Source organism: Hippopotamus amphibius, chromosome 7, assembly GCF_030028045.1.
Source record: "Hippopotamus amphibius kiboko isolate mHipAmp2 chromosome 7, mHipAmp2.hap2, whole genome shotgun sequence".
Taxonomy (NCBI): Eukaryota; Metazoa; Chordata; class Mammalia; order Artiodactyla; family Hippopotamidae; genus Hippopotamus; species Hippopotamus amphibius.
This window is the reverse complement of record NC_080192.1, coordinates 24723517-24737214: the sequence shown is the minus strand read 5'-3', so window position 1 is coordinate 24737214 and position 13698 is coordinate 24723517. Positions and strand designations below refer to the sequence as shown.

The following is a 13698-nucleotide window of genomic DNA, read 5'->3' as shown; positions in this document are numbered from 1 at the left end:
GAAAATTACAGGCCAATATCACTGATGAATATAGACACAAAAATCCTCAACAAAATACTAGCTAACAGAATCCAACAGCACATTAAAAAAATCATACACCATGATCAAGTGGGGTTTATCCCTGGAAGGCAAGGATTCTTCAATATATGCAAATCAATGTGATAAACCATATTAACAAACTGAAGGATAGAAACCATATGATAATCTCAATAGATGCAGAAAATGTTTCTGACATAAGTCAACATCCATTTATGATAAAAACTCTCCAGAAAATGGGCATAGAAGGAAATTACCTCAACATAATAAAAGCCATATATGACAAACCAACAGCCAACATCATTCTAAATGGTGAAAAACTGAAAGTATTCCCTCTAAGAACAGGAACAAGACAAGGGTGTCCACTCTCACCACTATTATTCAACATAGTTTTGGAAGTTTTAGCCACAGCAATCAGAGAAGAAAATGAAATAAAAGGAATCCAAACTGGAAAAGAAGAAGTAAAATTGTCACTCTTTGCAGATGACATGATATCATACATAGAAAACCCTAAAGATTCTACCAGAAAAATGCTAGCACTAATCGACGAATTTAGTAAAGTAGCAGGATATAAAATTAATGCACAGAAATCTCTTGCATTCCTATACACTAACAACGGAAGAGCAGAAAGAGAAATTAAAGAAACTCTCCCATTCACCATTGCAACAAAAAGAATAAAATACCTAGGAATAAACCTGCCTAAAGAGGCAAAAGACCTGTATGCAGAAAACTATAAGACAATGAAGAAAGAAATCAAAGACAATGCAAACAGATGGAGAGAGATACCATGTTCTTGGATTGGAAGAATCAACATTGTGAAAATGACTGTACTACCCAAAACAATTTACAGATTCAACGCAATCCCTATCAAATTACCAATGGCATTTTTCACAGAACTAGAACAAGAAATCTTACGATTTGTATGGAAACGCAAAAGACCCCGAATAGCCAAAGCAATCTTGAGAAGGAAAGATGGAGTTGGTGGAATTAGGCTTCCTGACTTCAAACTATACTATAAGGCCATAGTGATCAACAGTATGGTACTGGCACAAAAACAGAAAGGTACATCAATGGAACAGAATAGAGAACTCAGAGGTAAGCCCAAGCACATATGGGCACCTTATCTTTGACAAAGGAGGCAAGAATATACAATGGAAAAAAGACAGCCTCTTTAATAAGTGGTCCTGGGAAAACTGGACAGCTAACATGTAAAAGAATGAAATTAGAACACTTCCTAACACCATACACAAAAATAAACTCCAAATGGATTAAAGACCTACATGGAAGGCCAGACACTATAAAACTCCTAGAGGAAAACATAGGCAGAACACTCTATGACATACATCAAAGCAAGATCCTTTTGGACCCACCTCCTAGAATAATGGAAATAAAATCAAGAATAAACAAATGGGACCTCATGAAACTTAAAAGCTTTTACACAGAGAAAGAAACCACAAACAAGACAAGAAGACAACCCTCAGAATAGGAGAAAATACTCGCCAACGAAGCAACAGACAAAGGATTAATCTCCAAAATACACAAGCAGCTCATGCAGCTTAATACCAAAAAAGCAAATAACCCAATCCACAAATGGGCGGAAGACCTAAATAGACATTTCTCCAAAGAAGACATACAGATGGCCAGCAAACACATGAAAAGATGCTCAATATCACTAATCATTAGAGAAATGCAAGTCAAAGCCACAATGAAGTATCACCTCACACCAGTCAGAATGGCCATCATCAAAACATCTAGAAACAATAAATGTTGGAGAGGGTGTGGAGAAAAGGGAACTCTCCTGCACTGTTGGTGGGAATGTAAGCTGGTATAGCCACTACGGAAAACAGTTTGGAGGTTCCTTAAAAAACTAAAAACAGAACTACCATATGATCCAGTAATCCCATTCCTGGGCATATATCCAGAGAAAACCATAATCCAAAAAGAAACATGTACCATAATGTTCATTGCAGCACTATTTACAACAGCCAGGACATGGAAGCAACCTAAATGCCCATCAACAGATGAATGGATAAAGAAGATGTGGCACATATATACAGTGGAATATTACTCAGCCATAAAAAGGGATGAAATGGAACTATACGTAATTAGGTGCATAGACCTAGAGACTGTCATACAGAGCAAAGTAAGCCAGAAAGAGAGAAACAAATACCATATGCTAACTCATATATATGGAATCTGAAAAAATGGTACTGATGAACCCAGTGACAGGGCAAGAGTGGGGATACAGATGTAGAGAATGGACTTGAGGACATTGGGCTGGGGTGGGGGGCGAAGGGGAAGCTGGGACGAAGTGAGAGTAGCACAGACAGAAACACTACCAAATGTAAAACAGATAACTAGTGGGAAGTTGCTGTACAACAAAGGGAGATCAACTCGATGATGGGTGATGCTTTAGAGGGCCAGGACAGGGAGGGTAGGAGGGAGTCACAGGAGGGAGTCACGGGAGGGAGGGGATATACATATAAATACAGCTGATTCTCTTTAGCGTACCTCAAAAACTGGTACAAGAGTGTAAAGCAATTATATTCCAATAAAGAGCTTAAAAAAAAAAAAAAAAAAACCTATGAGAAAAAGGTACTTCTCAGATGAACTGTTTTTACTGAGATGAAATTTACTAACATAAAATAAATCATTCTAAAGTGTACAATTCCTGGCATTTGGTAGATGTACAACCATCACTTCTATTTAGTTCCAAAATATTTTCATCACCACCAAAGGAGATCCTGTATCTACTACGCAGTCACTCCACATTCCCACCTCTCCTGAGTCCCCAGCAACCATTTAGCTGTTTTTTGTCTCTATAGATTTGCCTATTCTGGATATTTCTTACAAATGGAATCATAGAATATGTGCCCTTTGGGGTCTGGCCTCTTTCAGTTTTCAAGATTCATCCATATTGTAGCATGTATCAGTACTGCATTCCATTTTATGGTTGAATACTATTCCACTCTAGGAATATATCACATTTTGTTCATCTGTTGATAGACATTTGAGTTGTTTCTATCTTTTGGCTACTATAAATAATGCTGCTATAAATATAAACATTCACATACAAGATTCTGTTTGAATACTTGGTTCAATTATCTGAATACATTCCTAGGAATGGAACTGCTGGGTTATATGGTAATTCTATTTTTAACTTCTGAGGAACTAAGATGACAAGGGTTTCTTTAAAATGAAATATTCAATACCTTCTCAGTTTCTAAAAAAAAATCTTATGTGCTCAGAATTCTTTTTCATTGAAAGTACTTTATAAAAAATATTTCTTATACTTCAGTTTGTAAATTTTAGTACAAAAATGTCATTTTATAATTAGGAAAAGCTATATTGAATTAAGGGCAGTATGCTTAAATCAACCAAGTTTGCAAACTTTCAACCTATTTTTAACATACTAAATATAAATTCAAGATTCTTCTTTCCCTGGGTTCAATCCACTGATCAATCTGCAAACACACAGCTTATTTAGAAAGGTACTCTAATGTGGCCTATAATTATGTTATATATTTATAACTGAGTTAAAGCCTTCACAGTATGACTCAATTATCAAAATGACAGAGATAACAGCTCAAATTCTCTTTGGATGGAGGTAGAACATGTATGAGTGAGAGTGTATGTACATTTTGATACAACCATATGTATCATATGTATTATAATTTTTCCAAGATTTTTACAACATTATCCCCATTTATGCGTACTTTCTCATTCGATTTGTCCTAGAGTATGCATGAGTGCCACCTGCCTATATATAATGCAAGAGTAAGAGGATTCTGCTCATACAGGTGATTGAATGAGAGGTAGGAGATCAAAACTTGGTTTTGTTTACTTAGGAAAGTTATAGATTATATTCTCTCATTATACCGTTGTAAGACAAAGATCATTTGCTTCACAAACTGGTTATATGAGAAGATCATTTAAAAAGTACAGTCTATCTCTTTTCATTCATTAAACCATATTCAGATGCAGACTGTGTGAGTTACCGATCTCAGGATCTTTTTTACCCTTTAGGATAAGCCCTGTAAAGAAAGAATATGTTGGAACCAGCTATCAGGTACTGGCAGATGACCAAAAAGGTACAGAATCTTTGCAAAAGCTGTCCCATGTGCTGTTATACATAGGAAATAAGCAATAGCAGATTATAACTCAGCAATCTCTGTAACTCAAGAGGAATCAATGTCTATTACTACATCTTCCAGTGTTATTTCAAGTAATTTGGAAAACAAAGAGGAAGCTCAGTAGAGTTTCTATTTTCTCTTCTTTACTAATTGTTAATGTTACTATTGCAATAAAAAGTAAATTTTAATAGACTATTTTCTATTTGAAAAAAATATTTTCAATGGTTCACCATTCATTATAAATTAAGCATGTTTTAAGATAGTTAATACTAAAATATTCCAGAAAATATGCCATGAATCTAAAATATTAATTAGCTCTCCAAAAAGTATGTACATTTTCTTTGACTCACACTCTTTTTTTTTTTTTTTTAAAAAGAAGAGGTTTGTCTTGTAGTCCAATTCACTTCAAGAATGCGTCCCAGAAAGCATACACCAAGATGTATTCTGTGCTTACTTTACTCCTGAATGTCACTGGCAAACAGCTAGCAAGACTCTTGGATCATGAGAATGAACATACAGGGCTTAATTAATACCAAGAATTCAAAGGGGATCTGAGAGAGAATTAAGTAAGAGGAATAAAAGTAAGACATTTTAATATCAGCTTTGAGATTTGAACCAAATGTAAAATATTTCCCTCCTACAAAGAAGTAAATTATATCCGAATTATTATTTTAAATTTTCTACCAAACTTATCTATGTTTCCCTTCCTATAAGCCAGATAACTTTGAGTAAAATAATGACCTTTCTGAGGAAAAGAGATAAACTAAAGCTTGGGTAGGATAAATTACTTACCCACAGTCATACAGCTAGTAAGTGCATAAGTGTGTAAGTGTACTGCAAATTCCAATCCATGACTTTTAAGTCCAGAGGGCTTCCCATTATACCTTTCCCTCTCTCACAGGACATTTCCATTTCAGCCAGAGGGGATGAGGGTATTCATGTTTTCACCCACTGCCACAAATCTCTAAGAGAAGAACTTCAGGCAGAGGCAAGGAAGGCTTGCCAGAGAATCTGCACATTATGACACACTGGCAACCATTCCTCTAAGCTCCTTCCTGGTTATTACTATGACATCCCTAGGGCTATTTCAGTTTTGAATATGTAGCCTTGTTCTATAATTTCATCAGGATTTTGCATTTTAATCCATTCAATTTAACAAATTATTTTATATCAATATCTGTTTAGTAACTACATTGTAAAAAACTGTCAAACTTGTGAAACATTATATGCACATTCACTATCAGTGCTCTCAATACTATGGATAGATTCTTTGGTGAATATAAAATAAGAAAACAGTATGATTCAGTCATGTGATAAACTGTCTATGCGGATAGTCAATATGTATGTAAAATGTTATAAAACTTATGAGGAAGTCTCAAACAGGAATTTCACAAACGTTTTTTTTTTGGCTGCACCATGAGGCTTGTGGGACCTTAGTTCCACAACAAAGAATCAAAACCGGGCCCACAGCAGTAAAAGCACAGAGTCTTAACCACTGGACCGCCAGGGAATTCCCAGGAATTTCACAAACTTACTATGCACTTTTAAGCTATATTAACTTTGGTTATATGAATAACAAAAATATTTAAATGTTACCTTAAAAACAGCTACTTAACAACTAGGATAATGTTATACATTGTATTCTTATTTAAGAACCAATGAAAAATGGGAAGATAAACCGGACAGAGAATTCATCAGGGTTAGAGACCAGGTATAGTAACACTGTTGGAGTAAGAAGGGAACATTCCAGTAAGCAAGCAAAAGGTACTGAACTAGAGTAGGAGGTAGAGAAATAAACAAAAGGAAGCTATTAGGAACTAATCAGGAAAGTAAATTTACATTCAATTTATAAAGTAATTCAAGGGGGAAGCATCTCTCCTCCCCTTCCCCAACCCCTAAAAATTTACCATTATCCTTGCTGCTGTTTTCTTCAATAGTCATTTGCTCAGCCAGTTCAGACAATGATTCATCAATAGTCTGGCTTCCTCGAAGCGTGAGGGATAGCCTTCTCTTAAATTTTTTCATCCTATCCGCTGAATGTGACTTGAAAAGTCCTGAAAGAAGAGAACAGAATGAACATAACATTAAAGCTATGAGTATCTTACAGCTCAAGAAAATGTTGTTCTGGGTTTACTGGGAATCTTCAAAATAAGAATAAATGAGGAATTCTCAAGTCCATCAAACATCACAAAATCCAATCTCTTCCTTAAAAAGAACCACTCACTATGATTAATGCCATATTTACAAAGCATCATCAGAAGAGCAAGAATTCTACAAAACTAAAAATTGAGATTTTAAGCATCACAACTAAACTTAGAAGGATCAGAAATTTTCCTAAAATGAGCTGTGTAAAAACCAATTTTGTGAAAATATATTATTTTGATGTGTAGGTTCCATTATTATAAATATCAATCATCATATTGGAACCAGTCAGTGACATCTTTAGATATAACTGAGGGGATAAGACAGGTGAAAGAGGTGGGGAAGGGACAGAATAAAGAATGCTGTTTGACAATTTTTTAAATAGCTCCAAAAGAAATTTTCTTTTTTATTTTCAGCTCTTCTTTAGCTAACATATTGGAGTTTTGGTTTTTTTTCACCCCACCCCACCCCAGTCAGCTGTCAGTCTCCTATTATTATAACAATGCCAAATTTTAGAAGGGAAAAATGAAAGTCAAATTAACAGGTTTCAAATGCCTACTCCATACTAGACACTTTCATATCTCTTAATTCATTTAGTTTTCCTAATTTTAAAGAGTAGACTATACTATCCCATTTTTACAAATAAGCAAACATGCCCAAAGAAGTTCCCTGACAAAAGGCAAACAAACAAAGACAGAACTGAGACTTAAAATTAAGATTACCATTTTACCTTTTCCCCCACATTTTAACATCTCTGAAACCACGAGGTATCACAATTGCAGTAAGTCCCCTAAATACGAACGTTTCTGTTCCAAGAGCATGTCCGTACGCCCAACAAAGTTAGCCTAGGTACCCAACTAACACAATCAGCTATAAAGTACTGTACTGTAATAGGTTTATAATGTTTTCACACAAATAATACATAAAAAATAAACACAAAAAATAAATAAAACATTTTTAATCTTACAGTACAGTACCTTGAAAAGTACAGTAATACAGTACAACAGCTGGCACACAGGGTCTGGCATCCAGAGTTAATGACTAAAGGAGGGAGAGGAGGTAGGAGATGGCACAAGTGAAGGATCGTTAGCAACAGGAGATGGATGGCAAGCTGTAATTTACTCATGCCTGATGTGGATGGAACACATGTTCACAGCTTTGAAAGTCTGCAACTTGAAGGTTCATATGGAGAGTACTTATTATAATGGGATGTCAATTATAACTGATGGCTTTCTTTTTTCTTAGTAGTATATACACCAATGGCATAATTCATAGTAGAGTCTTAGATATGATCAAACAAGGTATTTGCTGCCAAAACCAATTCCTCAATTATTTACCCATAACTTCTTTTCTAATTTACAGTTTTAATTGTGGTGAGCTAGTTTATCAATTACCAAGCATATTATAACCATTAGCCCAACTAAGAATAAGAATCTTCTAACTCCCCTATGCTAAAATACCTGTTTTACCATCCAGTTCTGGACATCTATTTTGAATCTGTAAGTATTCTGCTTATTTCTTCATTCTAGGGCTCTATTCCAAAGCTGCTGAGTGTACTGAACAAGGGAATGCTACATAAGGTATTTATAATGAATAATTTTTATTTGCTCAAAGGCTGGGGGAGAGGGTATCAAATACAAATTGATCAGTGATAATATGTTTTATCAACTCTGTTTTACATACTTAAAGACAAATCAATGTTGCTGAATATTTTCTACTAACTAATCTTCCAGTTGACTAATCCTCTTTTCAGCTATGTCTAAACTAAAGTTAAACCAATCTATTGGGCTCTTAATTTTAGTTGTATTTTCAGTCCTAGAATTCCTATTTAATCCCTTTCTATAGATTCAAGTTCTCTAGTGAAATTCTTCACTTTGCAATCTGTTTTCATGACTAGGTTCTAGTATTTTAAAGATCTTGTTTATAACTCCAAAATTACATAACCTATGAATAACTTGCATAACCTGTTTCTACTGCTGGTTTTTCTCTGCTGGTCCTGCTGCATGCCTAGTAATTTTTTTACTGAATACTACACATTGTAAGTGAATGACTATATGAAAATATGTAAGAAAAAAATGTAGATACTCTGGATGATGTTATCTTCTTCCAGAAAGGATTTAATTTTGTTCTAGCAAGCAGTCAGAGTAAGAACAGTTCACCTCAGTCCAATCAGAAACAGAGCTGACTACAGGCTGAGTTTCAGATACTGTAAGGACTGGCCTACTTCTGTTTGTTCCCACTCCTGTGGTGTGGCCTTTTAAAAGATTCCAATTGCAAACCTAGGACTAAAACAATGACAAGAACTATTGAAAGCTCCACTCAACTCCCTCAGCTGCAATATTTGCTCACCTATCATACACTGCTCAACTTTTATCCTCTTATCCAAAAGAGTTTAAGAGCTGGAAAATACCTGAAGAGGAAACCCAGCACAGAATATGTCTGTTTCTCTTCTCTCCTGAATCTTTACTCTTTAAGTCTTGACTGACTCAGAAGCTCTTCAATGCTTTCAAACTATATTTTCCCCTAGTCTGATAGACAGCCTTAGTCTGATACAAGTTCCTCCAATCACAGGCAGAAATGGAGGTTCAGATGTGGATTAGAGCAGATAACATGTATTTTAGCAAGTAAGGTGAATTTATAGGAGAGAGTCAGTAAACTTTAAGAGTTGATTCCAACTAAGAAACCTGTAACTATAAGCCTGTCCTAAATGCTAGATTCTTTACTTCTCAAAGTCAGGCTTTATATAGCTCTACCCTGACAGTCAGTAATCCATGCCATTTGCTTAAAACATTAGCTATTTAAGATGAACTGAGCTATTGCCAATCTTCATCTACCCTTTTGTTTAATAATTTATTCTAGAGACACCCTCCTTTATAAAGCTCCAGAATTACCCTGTGTAGTAGAGGGATAACTCTGCAAGCTTGGGGGGGTCAAACTCTGCACATTCCAAAGAAAGGAATCACCTAAGACAAGCTCCTAGGAGATAATCTCTGACCCCTTACAAAATCCTGCCTGTTAAATTTCTTTGTATACCTGAAATCTTGGGCCACATCAGATAATTTATATTAACAATGTGAATTATGTAAATCCCTATCTTTGTATGCCTGGGGCTTAGAGCCACACTGTATCAGTTTGACCTCTGGGGAGAGGAGGAATAAGGGAAGCTGGAGACTGAGTGACTGAAGACAGTCATACAGGTACTTCCACGCCTATATAATTGACCCCTAAAAAAACTCTGGACACCAAGATTCAGGTAAGCTTCCCTGGTTGGCACCACTCTGCTATGCTGTCATACAAGACAACTGGAAGAATGAAGCACTGTCAAGCAACTCCACTAGGAGAGGATAAGTAAAAACTGGCACCTGGTTTCTCTTGGACTCCACCCTACACACCCTTTCCCCTTTGCTGATTTTAATCTGTATCTTTTCACTGTAATAAAACATAATCATGAGTTTAACAGCTTTTCTCGGATTTCTGTGCCCTTTTAGCAAATTATCAAGCATGAGGGTATCTTGGGAACCCTCAACACACACTCCTTCAAGAAATCTGTGTGCCCAAACAAAACCCCTAAGAACTAGTAGCTCAGTTACCAACTTTTTGACTCCAATTTTCTCAAACATAGTCACGTGGTCACCAATGTTCATCTCACTTATAGTTACCACTTCAGAATTTTGCACACCATTTTGCTGACCATGTACCTGCTTCTTATTTTAGATGACAAATAAGGATAAAATAACAAACTATAACAGACATTATCCAGAATTAAGTCACATAACATAGTAACATCCCATTCTGACCATTTGAAAACTTGTCAGTCCAAACTGCCTTGTACTATAAATAAAAAATACACACTGGATTTTAAAGACTTAATACTTTAAAGCAATGTATAAAAAGAAAAATCAATTGTTATATGCATAACGATGTTTTAAAATTCTAGACATATTTGATTAAGTAAAACGTATTTCTAAAACTAATTCTACTAATTAAATACACCTGCAAAATACTTCAATGCCAATATAGAGCGTCAAGTAAATCTTGGTGGTTTTAAGTGGGTACATAAACAGGGGGGGAAGGGAAATCATATAAGCCTTAACTTTTTCTTCATACAATGCTTTTGAACAATATATTAGGAGAAATTCTGTGTTTTTATAACTCAGAATAGTATGCATTTTCATAAAATAACTAACTATATGTATTTTCTATTCTGTCAGGAATAAGAAAGACATTTCTAATGCACATCAGTAAGAGAAAAAACACTTCATAGTAAAACACATCACATCCTCAAAAAGGTCCTATTTTTAGGTCCTATTTTTATCTTCCATGCAGTAACTGTAACCTTTTAATTAAGTTACAACGATCAGTAAACACAGATGTTAAAGAACTTCATCAACAATGCCTAGATCATTATTAAAGAAAAAATACTCCCAAATTAAAGATTCCTGACATTTCTAATTATTTTTAAGTAGAATTATGCATATCAACTTTTTTCCCCATTAGCTTGAGGACAAAAAAACGTACAATGCAACAATAAAGCACATTTTGTGAAGTAAAAATTACTATTTACATCAGCTTTAAGGTTAACTAACATCTACTGTCTTATAATAAAGCAGTGCTAAATTACTGATTTTCTAAAACCAACACCCTCAAGAGTTGAGTTAAAATATTTTTTCTATTTTAGCAAAAACTTTTACTTGGGATTGTTAGGATCCTTACACTGTCATTTTCATGAAGATTAAGATATGTTAACAAGGTGATTTATAGTGAATGCTTAAATATTTAATTTTATATTTAATTCATGTCACTGAAAAAGCTATTTTTACCTTAGAAGTAAATGTACTGTAATTTAAAATAAATCCTAAATAAAAACTCCACAACTGTTTGGTTTTAATATTTTAAAGATTTAGCTATCTACAGAACAATTATAAATGCTTAAATTTCAGCGTTAAGTATTACTCTTCAAAGGGCTCTTTCCTGACCCTGACCCTCTCTATTCCTTTACCCTTTTTGTATTTTTTTACTCTCAGCACTTATCACATATATATAATACATATATATCCCGTAGATCTATCCATTCAAATATATCTGTGTGCATGTATAATACAAAACAACCTTTATGCCTTTCTAGTTTTCAGAATGATCTCCAGATTTTTGCCATAGCTAGACCAAATTTTAAAAGGTAAAAGGGCAATAAATGATACTCTGAATGACTTCATATAAATCCTGCCTCTTTCTCCCCCTCCCTCACACACACATACACCCACAGCTGAAAATGTTCAAAATCAGTTTCCAACTACAAATGCTTAAAAGAAACATGTAATGTGTTAGCTTACTTTATCACCTGAGGCTAAATTTGAACTGGGATTGCCTGCTGTACAATTAAGAAAAATTTTCATTTTTTTATCATGTTTTTTATATGTAACTATAGGTATACCTTCTTTTATTGCATTTTGTTTTATTGCACAACAATAATGGAAGGTTTGCAGCAACTCTGAAAGTGCCATTTTTCCAACAGCATTCATTGACTTCATGTCTCTGTGTCACATTTTGGTAATTCTCACGATATTTCTAACTTTTTCATTATTATTATTATATTTGTTGTGGTGATCTATGATCAGTGATCTTTGATGTTACTATTGTAAACTTCTGTAGCACCACAAACCTTGCCCATCTAAGACAGGAAACTCAGTAAATGTTATACCTGTTTTAACTGCTCCACCCACCAGCTGTTCCCCCATCTCTCTCCCTCTCCTCAGGCCTCCCTATTCCCTGAGACACAATACTGAAATAAGGGCAATCAATAACCACAGAATGGCCTCCAAGTCTGCAAGTGAGAAGAGTCACACATCTCTCACTTTAAATCAAAAGCTAGAAATGAGTAAGTTTTGTGAGGAAGGCATGTTGAAAGCCAAGACAAGCTAAAAGTTAGGCCTCTTGTGCCACACCGCCAAATTGTGATGCAAAGGAAAAATTCTTGAAGGAAACTAAAAGTACTACTCCAGTGAATACCCAAATGATAAGAAAGCAAAACAGCCTTACTTCTGATATGGAGAAAGTTTTAGTGGGCAGGATGGAAGATCAAGCCAGCCACAACATTCCCTTAAGCCAAAGCTTAAACCACAGCAAGGCTCTAACTCTCTTCAATTTTGTGGTGAGAGATGAGGCAGCTGCAAAAAAGTTTGAAGCTAGCACAGGTTGGTTCACCAGGGTTTAAGAAAAGATGCCATCTCCATAACACAGAAGTGCAAAGTGAAGCAGCAAGTGTTGATGTAGAAGCTGCAGCAAGTTATCCAGAAGGTCTAAGATAATTAATGAAGGAGGATACACTACATAACAGATTTCCAATATAGACAAAACAGCATTCTACTAGAAAAGGATACCATCTAGGACTTTCACAGGAGGAGAAATCAATGCCTGGCTTCAATGCTTCGAAGGACAGGCTCTCTTGTTAGGGGCTAATGCAGCTGGTGACTTTAAGTTGAAGTCAATGTTCATTTACCATTCCAAAGATCCTAGGGCCCTTAAGAATTATGCTAAATTCACTCTGCATGTGCTCTGTAAAAGGAACAACAAAGCCTGAATGACAGCACATCTGTTTACAACGTGGTTTACTGAATATTTTAAGCCTACTATTGAGACCTACTGCTCAGGAAAAAAAATTCCTTTCAAAATATTACTGCTCACTGACAATGCACCTGGTCACCCAAGAGCTCTAATGGAGATGTACAATGAGATTAATGTTGTTCAAGACTGCTAATACAACATCCACTCTGTAGCCCACGGATCAAGGAGTAATTTTGATTTTCATGTCTTATTATTTAAGATATACACTTCATAAGGCAATAGCTGCTATACATAGTGATTCCTCTCATGGATCTAGACAAAATAAATTGAAAACCTTCAGGAAAGAATTCACCATTCTAGACGTCATTAAAAACATTCATGATTCATGGGAAGAAGTCAAAATATTAACATTAACAGTAGGTTTGGCAGAAGTTGATTCAAATCCTCATGGATGACTTTAAGGGGTCTAAGACCTCAGTGGAGGAAGAAACTGCAGATTTGGAAGAAATAGCAAGAGAACTAGGATTAAAGTAGGACCCGAAGATATGACTGAATTGCTGCAATCTCATGATAAAACTTTAACAGATGAGGAGTTGCTTCTTACAGATGAGCAAAGAAAGTGGTTTCCTGAGATAGCACCTATGCCTGGGGAGGATGCTGTGAGGACTGTTGAAATGACAACAAATGATTTAGAATATTACACAAACTTAGTTGTTAAAACAGCAGGAAGGTCTGAGAGGGCTGAGTGCAATTTTGAAAGAAGTTCTCCTGTGGGTAAAATACTATCAAACAGCATTGTATTCTACAGAGAAATTGGTCATGAAAG

General features: G+C 35.3%; 1 protein-coding gene across 4 annotated transcripts in view; it reads right to left on the bottom strand.

The window, feature by feature from the left end:
• CDK17 (cyclin dependent kinase 17) overlaps window positions 1-13698 on the bottom strand; it is a 115856-nt gene that overhangs the window by 56852 nt on the left and 45306 nt on the right. For 3 of the 4 annotated variants that reach the window (XM_057740467.1, XM_057740468.1, XM_057740469.1), the window contains exon 2: window positions 6077-6223. In XM_057740467.1, coding sequence (XP_057596450.1) covers window positions 6077-6194 — 118 coding nt within the window. In that variant the 5' untranslated portion in view covers window positions 6195-6223. Of the gene's footprint in view, window positions 1-6076; window positions 6224-13698 lie in introns of those variants that run through there. The other variant, XM_057740471.1, reaches the window with a different exon arrangement.